At 32.5% G+C, this 17,657-nt stretch overlaps 2 protein-coding genes across 6 annotated transcripts; both read right to left on the bottom strand.

Annotated features, from left to right (window-relative positions):
- Positions 1-1,296: 1,296 nt before the first annotated feature.
- On the bottom strand, positions 1,297-6,496 carry LOC18595120 (uncharacterized). Of its 2 annotated transcripts, none has more exons than XM_018122928.2 (6): positions 4,953-6,496; positions 4,737-4,805; positions 2,886-3,944; positions 2,055-2,189; positions 1,809-1,930; positions 1,297-1,719 (listed from the first exon to the last, which is right to left on the bottom strand). In XM_018122928.2, exons 1-6 carry the CDS (start codon positions 6,015-6,017, stop codon positions 1,350-1,352), a joined length of 2,820 nt encoding a protein of 939 aa, XP_017978417.1. In that variant the 5' UTR covers positions 6,018-6,496; the 3' UTR covers positions 1,297-1,349. The 2 variants fall into 2 exon arrangements, with proteins under 2 accessions (XP_017978417.1, XP_007023008.2); XM_007022946.3 differs by having other exon boundaries at positions 2,886-3,938.
- Positions 6,497-6,773: 277 nt separating this feature from the next.
- Positions 6,774-17,448, bottom strand: LOC18595119 (alpha amino-terminal protein methyltransferase). Of its 4 annotated transcripts, XM_007022942.3 has the most exons (8): positions 17,137-17,446; positions 16,895-17,039; positions 15,208-15,266; positions 12,619-12,738; positions 12,031-12,132; positions 11,006-11,060; positions 8,202-8,299; positions 6,774-7,089 (listed from the first exon to the last, which is right to left on the bottom strand). In XM_007022942.3, exons 1-8 carry the CDS (start codon positions 17,413-17,415, stop codon positions 6,964-6,966), a joined length of 984 nt encoding a protein of 327 aa, XP_007023004.3. In that variant the 5' UTR covers positions 17,416-17,446; the 3' UTR covers positions 6,774-6,963. The 4 variants fall into 4 exon arrangements, with proteins under 4 accessions (XP_007023004.3, XP_088663335.1, XP_088663334.1 ...); XM_088807209.1 differs by lacking the exon at positions 11,006-11,060 and having other exon boundaries at positions 17,137-17,448; XM_088807208.1 differs by lacking the exon at positions 12,619-12,738 and having other exon boundaries at positions 17,137-17,447.
- Between the last annotated feature and the right edge of the window lie 209 nt (positions 17,449-17,657).

The following is a 17,657-nucleotide window of genomic DNA, read 5'->3' as shown; positions in this document are numbered from 1 at the left end:
GAAATTTAGGTAGATGAAGAGAAAGATGATCAACTACTAGCCTCTTAATGAGAGAGTGTATTTAAATATAAAACCTAAACAAAGATTCCCTCAAGCCTTTATACCAAAAACAAGAAAGTGGCATGTGTTTCATGCCCTGTCAACGGTGGTTTTTTTTCTCTATTTAAAGTAGGAAATTATTGAGAGAATATAAAAAAGAAAAAAGCTAAAGACAGCTTACTCATCATTAAAGATAAAATGCTTCTTTTAATTGCTACTTTTTTATTCCAAATGTGGCTATCAATTTGCTAATCCCACAATTTTGTATCTTTTTTTTAAAATTCTATATCTTTATACCTTAAGCAAAATCAATATACAAAAAAGCAGGTGAACAAAAACCATCCCTGCAGCTTAGGCATGTATCTCCCTATATACACAACTTGCGCAAGATTATAGGAGTTCAAAAAGGAACAAAAGGTTCTATACAACGTAAAGACTTGTGTTACTATATGAACATGCCTAAAACAAGCTGATTAATTAATGGACAAAGCTTCAAAGTGCTGAAAAGGTTTCAAAAAATGCTGAGGAGACAACAATTATTTTTTCTCTTTATAGATTTCTTTTATACCACATTATTGAATTTTTTTGAAGGAAAATAAAAATCTCAATTACACATACACATTACATGATCATAGCCATCACCTCTTTGATTGATTGAAATTTATTAATGGTCAAAGTACCTCATAGATCCCTATATTAAAGATTTTTTTTTGTCAATTTAGTCCATTTATCCAAAACTGATTAATTTAGTCCTTGTATACCCAGAATTTGTACCATTGAGTCTCTTTGTCTAACTCCATCCAAATTAACTATTAGTGATACTAAAGTTAAATTGATATAAAAAAAAATGCTAATGTTGACATGTTAGACTAAAAGAAGAAATTGGTCACATGGCTTATCTTTTTCTTTTTTCTCTCTTTTGTCCAAAACCAATCATTGTAAACCTACAATTTAAAGGACATTTATTTTTCTCTTTTTTCATTTTTCCTTCTTTCCTTCTCTCTCTTGCTCTCTATCTAATCATTCTGTTTTAGACTTTGATCCCCAAACCCAGATTTCAACAGCCAACCACTAGCCACTAGTGGTCATAAAATCTTATAAAAAATACCAAAAAAATCAATGGCCTTGTTTGTTGCATTTAGCATGGAACCTATACATTAAAATGAGGACCAAAGAACTGGTTGTTGAAGTGATAATTGGATGAGTTTGTTCCTTTTAGGTTCATGTCATTTTCGAATTTGCAAGATTATGAACAAATAGAAAAACTACAGTACTTTCAGATTTATTGTGAGAAAATACTAATTTGTTGTTTAATTCTTTGGCAGAATAGTAACTCCTTTAACAATAAGTCCTCTCTTCCAATTCCCTGTAGCATATTCGTGACAGTAAATATCAAATTCTCCAACAATTTCAGATGAAGTTGTAAATTCTCCAACGGGGATTTCTATCCATACTCCTCTCGGCTTGGACTTCAAAGTTTCCTTGCGTTCAACCTTGTACCCATTTGGAAGAGTGAATCCGAAGTTCACTGGAGTTTCCCATCCACGTGCTTCTTTTGTCAACATAAGCACGAACACAAGTCCATACAATGTTTTCGGTGAGAGCTTTTTTACGTTGAATTTCACATTCATTTCTAGCCAACACACATCTAGAAGTTCGGCAACATCAATCAACACATCGCTGCAAAATCAAAAGTTTGTGGATTAGAAAAGTTGTCAAGCTAGATCTATGAAGTAAAGATTCTAAATGGATAATAAATCTATGCTAACCTGTTTGTTTCTCTTTGGTATGACCAACGCCAGTAACGGTGGTTTTCTGCCCAAGTGATTGAAAGATCTCTTGCAAACAACATGAAGCAGTATTTGTTTAATTTCTTATCCACCCAGTACTTCTGCAACAACAATGGCACCCACAAAATTTTGAAACTTTTCTTTCATTTAACTATTCTTAAAATAAAATTCATTTTCGCATAAAAGATGAAATCTTTAAAATGAACTTAAATAAGACTTAACTACCATTCTGTTTTGGTTCAAGTAAACTTCAGCATGGGGTTGGGAAAGCAACTCATCCGTAGAGGAACTCTCAATAGGTGAGTCAACATCTTTCAAGTTGAAAAATTCATGAAAATTTTCATCTGTAAATTCAAAATCCTACAACATAAAAACACAATCATTGATCATTAACATCAAGTCAAGAACATAGCAGTGGAAAGAAACAAGTTTATTTTTTACAAGTTTATGATTTTAAATCTAGGAAAATCAAAATAGATTTTGAAAAAGCTATTTTTATTATGGGAAATAAGGCAAAAAAATATGAATTTTTTATTTTTTTATTAAATTTTCATACCACTAGTGATTGACAGCCAGAATTTGCATTCAAAGGGAGAGAAAAGAGCTAGAGAGAAGGAAAGAATGAAAATGAAAAATAAAAACTAAAGGTGCTTTTAAATAATACTCTAAAACAATGTAGTTTTGAACAAATAAGTGAAGAAAAAAAAGGAAAGAAAAAAATACCACATGGCCAATTTCCTTTTTTTTATCTTACATGTCAATGTAACACTAGTACCACTAATGGTTACTTTAGATAAAGCTAAGCAAACTTAGTCCATTACATAAAATCTGAAAGTATAAAGACTAAATTAACCACTTTTGGGTAAAAAGTTTAAATTAATGAAAAATCTATAATATATGAACTTATGAGTTACTTTAACCATTAATAAAGTCCAATCAATCAAAGAAGTGGTGGATACGATCATGTGATGTGTAACTTAGATTTTTATTTTCCTTTAAAAATTCAAAATATGGTATAAAAAACTTCTACAGAGAAAATGATAGTGATAAACTTACTGTAAGAAGCGCGCACTCGATATGAGCAACAAATTGTCCAGCACACTCTTCACAATAATAGCAATGATTTTTTGAGTTCCTTTCTTCTTCGCAAATGTCACAATAGTATTCTCCAGAATCATCTTCCACAAAATGATCTTTAAGAGTCAAACGATGCATGTGACATTTGGATTTAACTGAACATGGTATGGGAACACATTTTAAGTGCAAATTCATATTGCACTCCACGCAATAATAGAAAGGTTCCTTACCAATGTAACTTTTGCATTTGTTACATAATTGGTAGGATTTCTCATAATCTGGTCCAAAATAATAGAGATTATGCACGTGAGACTTAATTTTTAAGGCCAGCTTCAGGGAATTAGCACAATGAAGATGAAGGTGAAAATCACACTGTCGACAACTATAATCGATACTTTCAATGATTTTAAATCTACAGGCAAAACAATTTTCCCAATCGCCAATTTGTGGATGAAGGAGGTGTAATGGATGAAAGTTGAGCTGCATCTCCCGCATAAGTGCAAGACAAGATTCATGAATTTTGATATTGAAACAATCAAGACATGTATAACCTGGACCCAAGATTGGTAGCTTGCAAGCATTGCATTCCACAGCCAAATCTTTGAGATTGGATCTACGGTTGAAGAAGTCTAGCTTATGATTTTGATTGAAAGGGCACAACTTGAAAACTTTCTCCATCTCTTTCAGCTTTTGCCCCTCATTTTTAGGTGGGATTGGAGAGGTAGCACATTTCACATCAAGTTGGAAATCACATGGAAGGCACATGTAAGCAAACCCACCAGAATGGTCTCTACACGCATGACATGTAAATTCAACTATATCCGTGAAGAGCTTGAGAGGATGCTGGCAATGAAGAGGGTGTGACACCTCATACGGCAATGTAGTGCACTTTTCATGTAAGTAATATTTACAATCTTCACAAGCATAGTGTTGATCAAAAACTTCTTGACGACAAGCATTGCAAAGAAGACTTTCGCTTTGTTCAATAGACTCATTATAGCTCAAGGGATGCTGATGATCAATATGTTCAATCTGCACCTGCCCAACCAAGTCGAATGAAGAAAGTTATTAATCTTCCTCCATTTTTAAAGTAAAGTGCATCCTTATTTTGTAAAATTGTCATAATATTTTATTTTCATTTATGACTAAACAAACTCAATTTTTTCCATTTACGTCTTTTGGAATTTATTTTAAATTCATCAATCCATCAATACACTATTAAATATGGAACGGATTTGCCATCTAAGCACTACATTTATGTCCATGTGACTACATTCACGAAATTCACATAATATGTGGAATTTACGTGACAAATTCTATCTATATTTTATTGGCATGTTAATATACAGATGGTTTTGAAACAAATTCAAAATGGTGAATGAAAACAAAAAATTACAAATAGCTCAAAATTAAGAGTAAAATTTACTTGTTAATTGTGTTTAAAAAGTAAAAGAAATGAAAATTTAAGATAAAACTAAACTATGGAAGCAATAACTAAATAATCAAATATATATGTTCAGAAATTAACATGATGCACGTATGTGTTTTTATTTTATTCAGCATTCAATATTTTTACTAAAGCCATCTCCAAATTAATTTTGAATACTGTTATATAAGTAGAGGTTTCTTACCTATATTATTTACATTTTTTATTTTTTTATTGAATTTTATTCAAAAAAATAAATAGTGTTTATTACTACAAAATCTTTAAAATATATAAATCCAAGGAATCATAGAAGACCTCAAGTGATGTAAACTTAAAAAAAAAAAACATTATTGGCAAGTGAAAACATCACAATAATATCAATATAAAAGACCCAATTCCATCACCTTCAATGTTGAAGCTTCGCTGTCCAACAAGCTAGAGGTCAAACATTGATCAAGTTTTACATCTACAACCTGAGGAAGTGAAAATATTAGCATCAAAATTTTTCTAAATGGCACATTATATGTGATCTATGATCAAATAATTAATAGTTTATCTAATGAAAAAAACATTTATTAAATTTCTTTAGAGAGAGAGAGAGAGAGTTAATGTTTCCTTGCCTTTTTGAGTGCACATTCGATGTGAGCAATAAATTTGCATTCCTTGCAACAATAAACACTATGCTTGGGTTTTCTTTCTTCTTCACATATATCACAATAATATTCTTCAGATAAATCTTCTATAAATGAATCCATAAGCACAAGGTCATGCCTATGATACTTGTGTGAAGTAGAATGTGGTATTGTAAGACATTTGAAATGGTAATTGAAATTACACTGAACACAACGATAAAACACACTTTCTCTCCCTAAAGCATCAAAATTAAAACCACATATCCTGCATAGGTGGGTAGCGATATTTGCTTTTATTCGAAAATAAGTAAGATCATGCTCATGTAACTCAACCTTGAGACTGGGTCGTAGTTTGGCACAATGCACATGAAGGAGGAATTTACATTTTCTACAACAATAGGCTTTTCTGAACTCCCATATTGGTAGGTTGCAAGCATGGCACAATCCATTATCAAAATGAATGTTGCTTAATGAAAGAGGGTGTAATGGATGGAATGGGTGTTTGAAGATTATGCTAGGCATGTTGATTAGGCAGGATTCATGGAACCAGATATAAACACCATCGTTAAGACAACCATACGACATTCCAGACAAATGGTTCTCACACCAACTACATATATGCTCATACTTTCTCACTCTCCTATAGTTAAAGAGGGTCAACGACTTGTTGAAACGACCAATTTTTTTGGATGTGTTATCACTGAGTCTATTTTTCTCATCATTGGTTGAAAAAGCACATTGATACTCAAGGCTAAAATCACAATCTTTGCAATGGTACCTGTGACCTCGAGAAAGATTGAAACATTTAGCACATATGTAATCTATGTGGTTTGACCATAAGAGACTAAGATTGTGTTGGGAATGGAGAGGATGTGCACTTATCTGAAGAGGTAGCTGTTGATGAACGCAGCTATTATGCAACCAGAACTCGCATCTTTCACAATAATAAGACAAACCATCCATTTTCTTATTGCATATATTACAAAGAGCCTTTGATTCACTGTAGTCATCATAAAGCAAGTGGTGTTCATGAAGATAGGGTTTGATATCCATCTCAAACAAAGAACAAAAAAATTTTAACCTTATGATGGAAAAGGGTGTTTACATATAAAAAAACTAAACATAGATTCCCTCAAGCTGTAGATTCCATCAACAAAAATCTCCAGAAAAGAGATAAAACCTAGAAGCAAAAACGTCTAACTTTTTAATCTAGCAGCCGGATACCACACCCAAGATAACACAACCAAAAAGGCAAAAAAATAGAAGAAAAGCAAAAAAGCATCAAAACAAAACTCCAATGTTTACAAAGAGGGAGATCTAGGAAATGGGTTCGGTTGGGGAGTGACTTGTGAGGGTGAAAGGAAGGTTCTGGCAGTGTGAGGGAGAGAAAGTTGATTTCCTTTTTTGGGATTGGGAGATTCTCATTACTTCCAACCGAAAGAGAAAGAGAGAAGGAAGTGAGCTGAAGGGTTAGAGAGAAGTGAGAGAGAGCCGCCGGCGGTAGAGAGAGAAAGTCAAGGGGAAAAATGTAGGAGAGAGAGAGAGAAAAAAAGGAATTTAGAGTTAGGGTTGTAAGGAGCAAAGTGCCAAACGACACCGTTTGGTACATAACACGACAAAAAGGGAGAGAGATGGTCTTGCGTATAGGAGCAAAAATAAACATCTAAAGTATTATTAGACTAAGGATTACAGACTTGGTAAAAAGGACCAGCAAATTTTACTCTTTATTTTTGTTTAAAAAGTAAAAAAAAAAATTTAAGATAAAATTAAAATATGCAAGCAATAATTGAATTTAGGAACATACACAGCTTCAAAGGTATACCAGGGATAAATACACAGCTTCAAACGAAAAAGAACAAAATTTGTCCACAAGGAGCTTGTAAAGTAAAAACAATTTGAGGTAATACACTAATAAATTACATAGGAAGATAAAATCACATCCCACACCAGAAAAGTTTGAGTACTCCTACAACAATGCAAGAAGTTAAGAGGCAACAAATCATTTGATGATGCCAGGTCTGTTGGCTTGCGCCTTGGATCTTGTCTTGAGAACCTTATTTGGCCCTTCAGTTGTTAAAGCATACATCTTTACAGCAAACAATTCCTCAGGGAGTCCTTTCTGGTCCTGTTTTCAAAACAACAAACAAATAAATAACAAAAGGATACATTATGATAGTTGAAAACCCTAAAATGAAGTAGGGGGATTGCAAACCAAACCTGCCCCTATTTCTAATGGGAACTTTGAACATGCAACTAGAAATCACACCCTTATCGATTCAACTCAGCAACATCAAATAAGAATATAAGGATACAAAAGATGATATGATATCTAAAACTTACCAAACAATATAGATCACACAACGCCTCTCACTATTGTTATGTTTTTCGGGCACATCTGAAAGTCAATGGAACGAGGGCTTCACAGTAGGAGAAGCCCTCTCTCATCCTATAAAGCCTGCACCTACCATTAGACTTTTAGCTAGACCTTGTATTTTAAAGTTTCAAGATCTAAATTTTCGAATGTTTGCTTAGAGACTTAGTTGTTAAGACAATGGCAACATATGAGGCTATTAGTGCATGATCTATATAAACTTATCAGTTTTCAATGTGTCATCTTGGGATTGTTATGTTGCAAGTCAAAGGTTATGTGTAACAGACACAACTGTATGGGTTGGCGACTAATCTTTGTTGGCATTTGGTTGACTTTTATGGTGTAAGTCCAAGTTGTATAACTTACATCAGGTTGACCCCTTTACCGCCACAACCCAGCACACAATTTTGAGGTTAATTATAACTTTAATTATTCCAGTATCCAGTTTTGACTTCAAGACCATAATTTCTCTGTAAAAGTGATTGATAATAGGACAGATAAAAAGAATACATGATATAGGTAACTCTGCAGCGAAGTATCATTGGTGGCATAAATGTATCATATCTATAAATTGTACCATACTGAATTGATTCCCACTTTATTTTAGCCAGTGAGGGGGGTTTCATTTTTCAGAATCAAAAAAATGAAAGTTGAGACTGATTAAGAACTTTGAGCACCATTAAGCTGCCACAGCAGACCCGTGTAGCTTTATGTATTGTATATTCTTTCAATGTCAAAATATAGTTAGGATTAGGCCTCATGAAACAACAATTGTCAAAAGCATTTACGAGAAAACTAACAGATTATTCAGTTTAAAAAAGCATAATCAACAGCTTAGTAAGTGGGTAATATGCAATAGAATGTACCTTTATTTTATACAGGTGCAATCCACACCGACGAAATAGGTCCTTGAAGTATAAATCAGATCTGGTGATGCTTCGGTCTTCTTTATCCAAAACAAATCCTGCAATCAAGTGATAGCTCAGTGAAACTCATTTTGCCACTGAACAATTCCACTGACAAGTTCTCCACATGCAAGCCAAGTCAAGTGAAATTATGCAAGTACTGCAAAAGGGGTATAACTGCCCACTTGTCATTTAAAGGTGTTTAGGTTGTTAAGTTTGGATATTTAGAATTCCAGATTACTTTGTTTTTGAATTGTCCCTGTCTCAACTTTCAATTCAGCAACCTTTTTAGTCAGTTTGAGTTGGTCAAAGTCCAGGTGCATAACTGACCCAAATCAAGTTGACAAAATGACAAGCTTGAACATGACACGACTCAATTACAAAACTAAGACCTGAAGCTCAACTTGAACATTTTTTTGGAGGGCACATATGTCTGAGACCTCCAAGCTGGCTTGATTAAGCTTTATATTATTTAGTTTTATATGAGTATTACATACATGAAATTTTAAAATATATCAAAAAATTAAAAGTTGATTACACTCTTGAACCATTTTGACTGAGTAATATAAACACTTGAACTAGACTCCATTAGTCACTTGAGCTCAAGAATAACTCAACAATAAACTGATTGAATCCAAGTATTTTGTGAGTTAAATGCAAGCAAATTATAAGTCAAGCTTTAGGCAAGTTTAATTGTTGGGCTAGGTTATGCAAGAGCATTCTTAAATTTTTCTCCAATTGGTTATCTTATTATGTTTTACTTTAGTTAAAAGTTAGTAATTATGCTTTCTATCTAGTCATGTGTCATGATTAGCATGTGATCATTTTTAATTAGTTTGAATGGCTAGGATTAGATGGGGTTGTTTGTATCAAAGGGCTACAATTAAAAGCTGCTGTAACTTTAGACGGCTGTAACTTTTCCTACTTTAATCTTAAGATCAATTTTAGCATTTGTTCTGGTTTTCTTCATTGTTTTTCTTTTGTTTTTGTTGTTTCTACTTTCATACTACATCAAAGTGGTATCAGATGAAAAGATCTTAAAGTTGAACTAGGAGTTTAGTTATAAACCATGGCTAATCATGGTAGAGGACTTGTTAGCAGACGTGGAAAAGAAATCAAGACCAGCAAACAGAATTGGCTGAGTTGAAGGGTATGATGGAAGATTTGTTGCAGGCTGAGCAAGCTTTAAAGTGACAGGAACCAATGGGAGCCCGTATGGAGAATCCGCAAGGCAATCCTGACACTTTCAGTTGACCGGAAGGTGGTCTTGAGGACGAAATTGAAAATGGAGAGGCTGAAAACCCTTTTCATAATGCTCAACCAGCAAATAATGCTGTTTGTGGTAGATTGGAAGGCTGATTGTTACATGCCTAGACTTAAATGGTGGAGTTAGAATTAAGGTAGATGACTTCCGGAAAAAGATGCATGCAAAAGATTATTTAGATCAGAAAGCTAGTTTGTAAAATTATTTTTAGTAGAAACCAATAGCAGAACAAAGAAAGGTACTGTTTGTGAAGCTTAAGTTGAAGGGACTGCACTTCAATGGTGGAAGAGAGTTGAAGAGCAGCAAGCACATCAAGGCAAGCCAAAAATCAACACTTGGGAACACATGAAAATGAAGATGATGAGGCAATTTCTGCCAGCTGATTAAATGGAGTTGAATGAGATATTTCATTCACTCAAGCAAAATAGTATGTCCATTGAGGAGTACACTTCAGGTTTCAACGACCTTTCCCTAGGGTTGGGTTGAAAGAGTCTAATGAGCAGTTGACTTCATGTTATCTAGCTGGTTTGAATCAATCTATTACAGATGAGATGAGAGTGACTTGTTTATTTAACCTTAAGATGCTCGACAATTGGCCTTAATGGCTTGTAACTTGTTCCTACTTCGATTTTACATCAATGTTAACCTTTGTTCTGGTTTTGTTCACTGTTTTGGTTTCTTGTTATTGTTTCTACTTCCGCACTACATCACTAGGTCATCTTTCCTTCATGAATTTTCACTGAAGAAAGTTGTACATAGGCAGTGTTACCAAAAGGTGTCCCAAATTGGTAGCTAAAATTATACCCCATACCCATTTGAGTAGATGACACTCATCCCTGAACCTGCGAATTATAAGTTTCAACACTTTTGCTGTTTCCCTTGGTATCAAGCAATGAAACAAGACAACGGAGCTTAAATATTCCTTTATTCATTTATCCTTAATTAAACATTTAAAACATTAACTAGTATACTTCAAAGCAGTAGCAGGCAGATGAATACATGATAAAACAAAGTTAAACAGTAATATCAGCTCTAGAAAGCAACTTTATGAAAATTTTTCAGCAGGATACCAAAAAATAAGAAAGTTTGCAGAATGCATAAAACAAAAACTTGCTGCTTCCCTTAGTATCAAGCAATGGAACGAGAAAATGGAGCTTAAAAATTCCTTTATCCATTGATCTTTTAATTGAACATCTATTATTATTAACTATTATGTTACTTCAAAGTTGTAGAGGCCAGATAATTACATAATAAGACAAAGTTAAAAAGTAATATCAGCTCAAAAAAGCAACTTTATGCCTTCTCATACGTGAGATGACATGCGGCATTTCCAAAAAAAAAAAAAGCAACTTCATGAAAATTTACCACAGAATACCAAAACATAAGAAAGTTTGAGGAATGCATTAAACAAAACTTGAGCACTTCTTAAAAAGGGGAGGGAGAGAGGGAGGGAGGGCAAACAAACATGCTTAGAAAAATCAAAGAGTCATAAAGACAATACCGTTTCTAGCAATGTTCTCTTTCAGGACAAAGAATCCACCAGGTTTAAGGCCTACCTGGAATCAACAAATTAATATCAAATTAAAATGCAAATTAGAATCTTTTAAATCATATATGCAAGAATAATAATTTTCAACATGGGTCTTTCCAGGACACAACTTAGAGATCAGGCCTCCAAATTACATACACATACACATGCCCAAGACTTTCCCTGTTGGAGCTTTTTATTATTAATATATTTTGCTTAATTTTGATGAAAATACATTGAAGGCAGTGTAAAAGGTTATGCTTAACAGCACCTGGAAAAAATAAAAAGGTTGCAGCAAGGGAAGCAGGAGAGTAGGGACTCAAGGTGGCATGAAATGAATATGGCACTTTCTAGATTTAATTTTATTTCCCACCATTTACAAACTTAAAGGACAAAAGTCAAACTACCATCATTTCTTAAAACTTATTTCAATGCACAAGGCACAACAAAATTTTGGTCACAAGCTTTTGTAAGGTGAGAAAACAGATGATAGCAAAATAGCTGTATGAATTATAAAGTATTATCAAGCCTTGTTTCCGTGGTGCTAGGGATGGGCCCAAACACTCCAAACTAACCCATCAAATCCGCTAATTACCTAGCAGGAAGAAGAATAAAATGAACAACATGACACATTGCACAAAAAAATTAAAATAAAAAAAGAAAGGGCAAAAAGAAAAAAGAGTTTGACTATATCATCCTTCTGGTATTTGCTATGTTATGTTCTCTAGACAACCTTAATTCCTATAGCTGTGAGAAGGTTTAAGAGAAGTTACAAGAGATAAAGCTAGAAGCAGTAAATTTGGAAAAGGAAAATTTGAGATACCATTACAATGATCTGACAGTTCATAATTCAAAAATCAGAACAAGGCACTTCGAATGTATAGTAGACAGCAGGCAAGAAAATTTCAATACATAATTTTGATCTTTCAATGCACTTCCACACAGCACAACATGTCAAATAAAAAGTAAGTTCTGTCTCAAGAAGAAGATTTATTCACCTTTGCTCTCTTAAAAAATGAGACAAAGTCATCATCTGTGAGATGACCAATGCACCACTGAATCCAAATAACATTGTACCTTCCAGCATCAGGGGTGAACTCCTGAAAAAGCAAAAGACAATAAAAAAATGGTCGTCAAATTTCTGTTTTATAAAGTAAAATTTAACAGCCAGAAGCATCAGAAGAAGACAAGCACATATATCACCAACTTAAAGGGCTCATTCACTAGCCCATATGCTGTCCCCTCTTCCCCCCCCACAACACACACAAAAGAGTAAATAATTGTTTGCAAAAATTTACTTGAATCCAGCCGCCTACAGAGTACAGACTATGTTGCCCAGATTCAAATGTGAGTTCCAGATGCAAACCCATATTTAACATGTTTACCTTAAATTTTGTAAGTTTTCCCAGGATTGTACTCAAACAACATGCCTGCTTGAGGTGTAAATTACATGGCTACATCCGCAATACAGGGAAAAGTGAAAAGTTGGAAATACATAGCTTACATGGACTTAACCATAGTTATGAATACTTCGAGACATCAAGAAGCATGTATCTATGCATGAATGTAGTCTTGAAGTACATTACCTGAAGGGAGACACAGTAGAAATTAGTTGCTTTGTGCGCATCAGAGGATACAAAATATTCCTGAGACAAACTTTCACGGGCAGCATCTAAGAAATGTGAAACTGGCTCAAGTAGATCAACCTAGAGAATGGTAAAGGGAAGAGGGGTCAAAAAGCATAGCTATCACAAAGTACTATGCAGCTTTGTTAAGATAGTAGCTCCAACTAATACTATAACACTGATTCATATCATTCGATGAAAGAAAAAGAGAGGAAAAAGAAAAAGTCCACCATGTTCCACATCATGTTCACTGTATTGGAATTACATATTAATGTGTAGCGATGGCAATGCGTACCCTATTATAGGGTACCCACGAGTATCCAACCCGGTTATACCGGATTAGTATACCCTATAATCAAGTTTAGGACGGGTTCGAATAGTGATTTCTTTTCTTTTTTTTTTTTTTTGAAAGTCATTAGAAGGTTTCATTCAGAAACCTTCAGGTAGCACCCCTTAGGTACTCGCTACTTGAACCCGATTATGTTAATATTCAGGTTACACGGGTACCCACCTCAAACTCGATCTCAATACCTGTTTATATATATTTTATTGTTATTTAAATGATTAAATTAAAAATAATCAACATTAATATATTTATTAAAAGTTGACAAATATACTAAAAAGTATGGTTACTCAAATTATTAATGTGATGATAATAATATATTTAAATTAAAAAATTAGTAGATTATTAATTATGTTTAAATAATATGAATATCATATCATATTACAAAGGAATATAATTACTATTATATATAAACTTCAAATATAAATATATTTACTTTTTACTTTGTGTTAACATTACAAAAATTATAACTTATATATATATATATATATACTTAAAGAGAGTCTTTAAGATTAGAATAGTTTTGGAATCTAACAATTTTTTTTAATTTTATATAATTAAAGACAAACTCATATAGTTAATTAAATTAATCATTAAACTATGATTATTAATTAACTTGAAATGTTTTTTAATATATACATTATATATATTGGGTTCATTTATAAACAATATAATTACTGTATTATATATATACTAATACTTTTAGTATATATATACTTTAAATATAAATATATTTACTTTCTACTTTATATTAACATTACAAAAATTATAACTTATAAAATTATTAATTATAATATATACACCTTTGTTTATATAAACTTATAATACACAAAGCTTAAGAGAAGTTGTGAGATTAGAATAGTTTTGAGACCTAGTTATTTTTTTTAATTTCATATAGTTAAGGACAAACTCATATAGTTAATTAAATTAATTCATAAAACTATGATTATTAATTACCTTATAATGTCTTTTAATATATTTACTTTACATATATTGAGTTCATTTATAAAAAATATAATTATTATTATACATATAATAAAACACTTATAGTGTGTGTATATATATACACACTTTAAATATAATCATATTTACTTTCTATTTTGTGTTAATATTACAAAAATTATAACTTATAAAATTATTAATTATAATATATATACCTTTATTTATATAAACTTATAATATATAAACTTAATTATCTAAAAAGAAGTTGTAAGATTAGAATAGTTTTGAAACTTAGCTATTTTTTTTTAATTTCTTATAATTAAGGACAAACTCATATAATTAATTAAATTAATTAATGAAATTATAATTATTAATTAACTTGTAATGTCTTTTAATATATATTGAGTTCATTTATAAAAAATATAATTACTATTATATATATACACTAAAATACTTTTAATATATATATAATTTAAATATATATATACTTTAAATATAAATATATTTACTTTTTATTTTGTGTTAACATTATAAAAATTATAACTTATAAAATTATTAATTATAATATATATATATACACACTTTATAGTATATAACTTGTAATGTCTTTTAATACATATAATTTATATTATATATTATGTTCATTTATAAAGAATATAATTACTATTATATAAGTTAATAATTACTAAATAATAAAATAATATTGATTTATATTATATATTATGTTCATTTATAAACACACTTTATAGTTTTTGATTATTTAAATTTAAATTTTATTATTTGTGTTTTTATTAATTTTATTAGTAGTTAATTATATGAAATATTTAGGAGAAATATTATTGTATATGGATACAGGTTCGGGTTTGGGTAATTGTGTACTTATGAAAAACATTTTAATAAATTTTTTATCTAATCGGGTTTTTAAACGGGTTAGGGTAACTCTAAGGTAGTGGGAATGTATTAGGGTTGAGGTTAGGGTTAGGGTATTAACTTTCAAAATTATTCAGGTAATTAATAGGGTTCAGGTATTTGATTTTTTATAGGGTTAGGGTTTAGGTACCTTGAAATTAATGGGTACCCTCCTTATGTCCTGCATGAATTTTTTAAAAGGCACTGCCCAATTTTGCTTTTCATTCAAATACAACAGAGAAATTCTTTAGGTAGTAAAAATTATGCACTATGAACCATGTTATCAATTAACTGCAAAGATGGTAAATGTCAGGAATATTGAAAATAAACTAATAGAAAGAGAAAAATGACCTTACCTCGTTAAAATATCTTATGAGAAGATTCTTGGTTATTCTCCCTATGCCAGAACCACAATCTGCAGTATGTTAAATTAACATAGAAACTAAGAGCTCAGAATGTCAACTAGATTTATGATTTTCAATTAGAATTAAAAACATCAAGAAAAATGAAATACCAAACAGATCAGTACTGCAGCAATATTTTAAGTATGCTTTAGAACCATTTGCAGGTATTTCTAGTGCTTAAATGTATGGACTTGAAATAAGGTCAGCAATGCAGTGTTTTGAGAATTATGACATAGTTTAATTTAGTATGCTAAGCCCTAAAATGTACCAGATTCTTCTGCACTAAGATCATCAAAAGAGTTTGTTTTAATTCCACCAACATAAACCATATGAAGGCAAAAGTTTGAGGGCACAACCATCAATTATCATGTTTTATTTTATTTTATTAGGGGAGGGTAATTAAACCCAGCTCTTTTAGCAGGGGATACATGCACAAATCATAAAGCCAAGTGCTTAAGTGCATCTTATATCATATTACTTATAATAAAACTTGTGGAAATCACTTAATTATCTTCATATTAAAGCCAAACCATTACTGCTTAGTTACCTAAATATCTTTACATTAAAGCCAAACTCCAACTGCTTAGTTTCCTAAATAATTTCCCCTACAATTCCCCTTCGCAAGATTTCAGTTAATTGCCCCAGTATAGTCCACCAACTCACAAGTATTAAGACCAACTTCATATATAGGCAATTATAGATCCTACTCATGTCGAAGAATCAATCTCCTAGTAATAAAACATACTGAAGACATATCTAATTTTTGCCTTTCAAAGGATAACAAGTTCCAGAATATTAGCAAGATAAAGCATCTTCGCTGCTGATGTAATGTGAAAGTGATTTTTCAATCTTAAACACAGAAATTTCTTTCCTTTATTCTGAGTACTCACAACAGTCTCAAATTGGGTCCAGGGGTGCCCCAACCCCCACCCCCCACGAGCACACAACCCTTAAGGGACAGAGAGAGAACTCCCAGCAAGCTTCTTCCCAAATTTAAAAAAGAATATTGCTTAAAGATGGTTTTTTATTAAGCAAAATAGCATGTAGTAAACCCAATTCTCAATTGCATTATGGCATTCTAAATAAGAGCAACACCTATAACGCTGGCATTCTAAATCAAAGCAACACCTCTAATGCATGACATGCTTCTTGCACAACTGAGACTGATTTTTGGTGAAGAGATCATGCAAAATAATTCAGAAAATGCATATTCATGCAAATTTCCATGCCTTTCATTTCTTTATTTATTTATTTTCTTTCATGGGGTGGGATTATGGGACAAAAACTTTTCATGGTTGTGTTATCAAGCCATCTTGGTTTCCAGTTTCAGGCCCTAATTGCAGATATTTAACTCAAAATTTCATCCATCACACCATCCCTATCTGCTGCCACCACTATGTTTTTTTGTTTAATTTAGAGTTAATTAGGTTTTCCACCAATGCTCATTCTAACGAAGTAGGATCCCATTACCAACTTTGCACTTCCACATTTAATGGCGCATAATAACCTAAGGTTGATTCTTAGTGTAAAAAAATAATAATAATAACATAAACCAAACTACCTCAACAGAACATATATGGGTATATAACTTCATAAAAACAATATAAAGTTAAGCACACAGAGAGAGAAAGAGAAGTACCAAGAGCAACAAGATGCTGATTTCTTCCACCGCCATCGAATCTTTCATGCAAAAGGGTATTGAGAAAAACCTCACTACCCTTAATATCTGCCTCATTTACTTGCCCAAATCCACCCAATACCCCATCTACCGATGCCTCCACACCCTTCTCTTAGCACAACCAAAGAAACCAATAACTATATTATGAGTTCGGTAATGGTACCCACATACAAATGTAAGAACCAGAGTTAAGAAAGACTTACTTCCCAGTAGGCAACGCCTTCACTGTACCACTGAGTCTTCTTATGGTTTTCTCCTTCATCTGCTTCTCCAATTTGTTCCCTCCACATTTCCTGTGCGTTCTTGAATTCTCTGCCATCAGAATCAAAGCCAGCTGCCTCCATTACCGTCCTCCGCGCCTTGGGAGTCTTGTAATTCTTCCGTGGCGGCTTTGGGTTTGGTGGTGGCTGTAGGATTAGAGTTACGGGACACTGTTGGAGGGTCTGTGGGGAAACAGCCTTGGATATGGGCCGCTTCCACATCGGTATGCCTTGTCCTCCTCGCCTTGGGTTAGGCAAGCCCTGTTTGGTTTATCCTTTCGGATGAAAAATCGAACCGAAGGTTGAACCGGAAAGGATTTCGATTCTCGGTTCGATCGGTCGAAGGATTGGGCCTACAACAGGCATAGCCCAATTCCCCTTCCCTAATGTCCATTTTTAATTTTTTCTTTTTTCAAAAACTACGTCGTTTTTATCTCACTACTTAATGATACAAAAACCCTAAT

This window comes from Theobroma cacao, chromosome 6, assembly GCF_053813885.1.
Source record: "Theobroma cacao isolate CCN51 chromosome 6, ASM5381388v1, whole genome shotgun sequence".
Classification (NCBI taxonomy): Eukaryota; Viridiplantae; Streptophyta; class Magnoliopsida; order Malvales; family Malvaceae; genus Theobroma; species Theobroma cacao.
The sequence above is the reverse complement of the archived record's forward strand: the minus strand, read 5'-3'. Positions and strand labels throughout refer to the sequence as shown.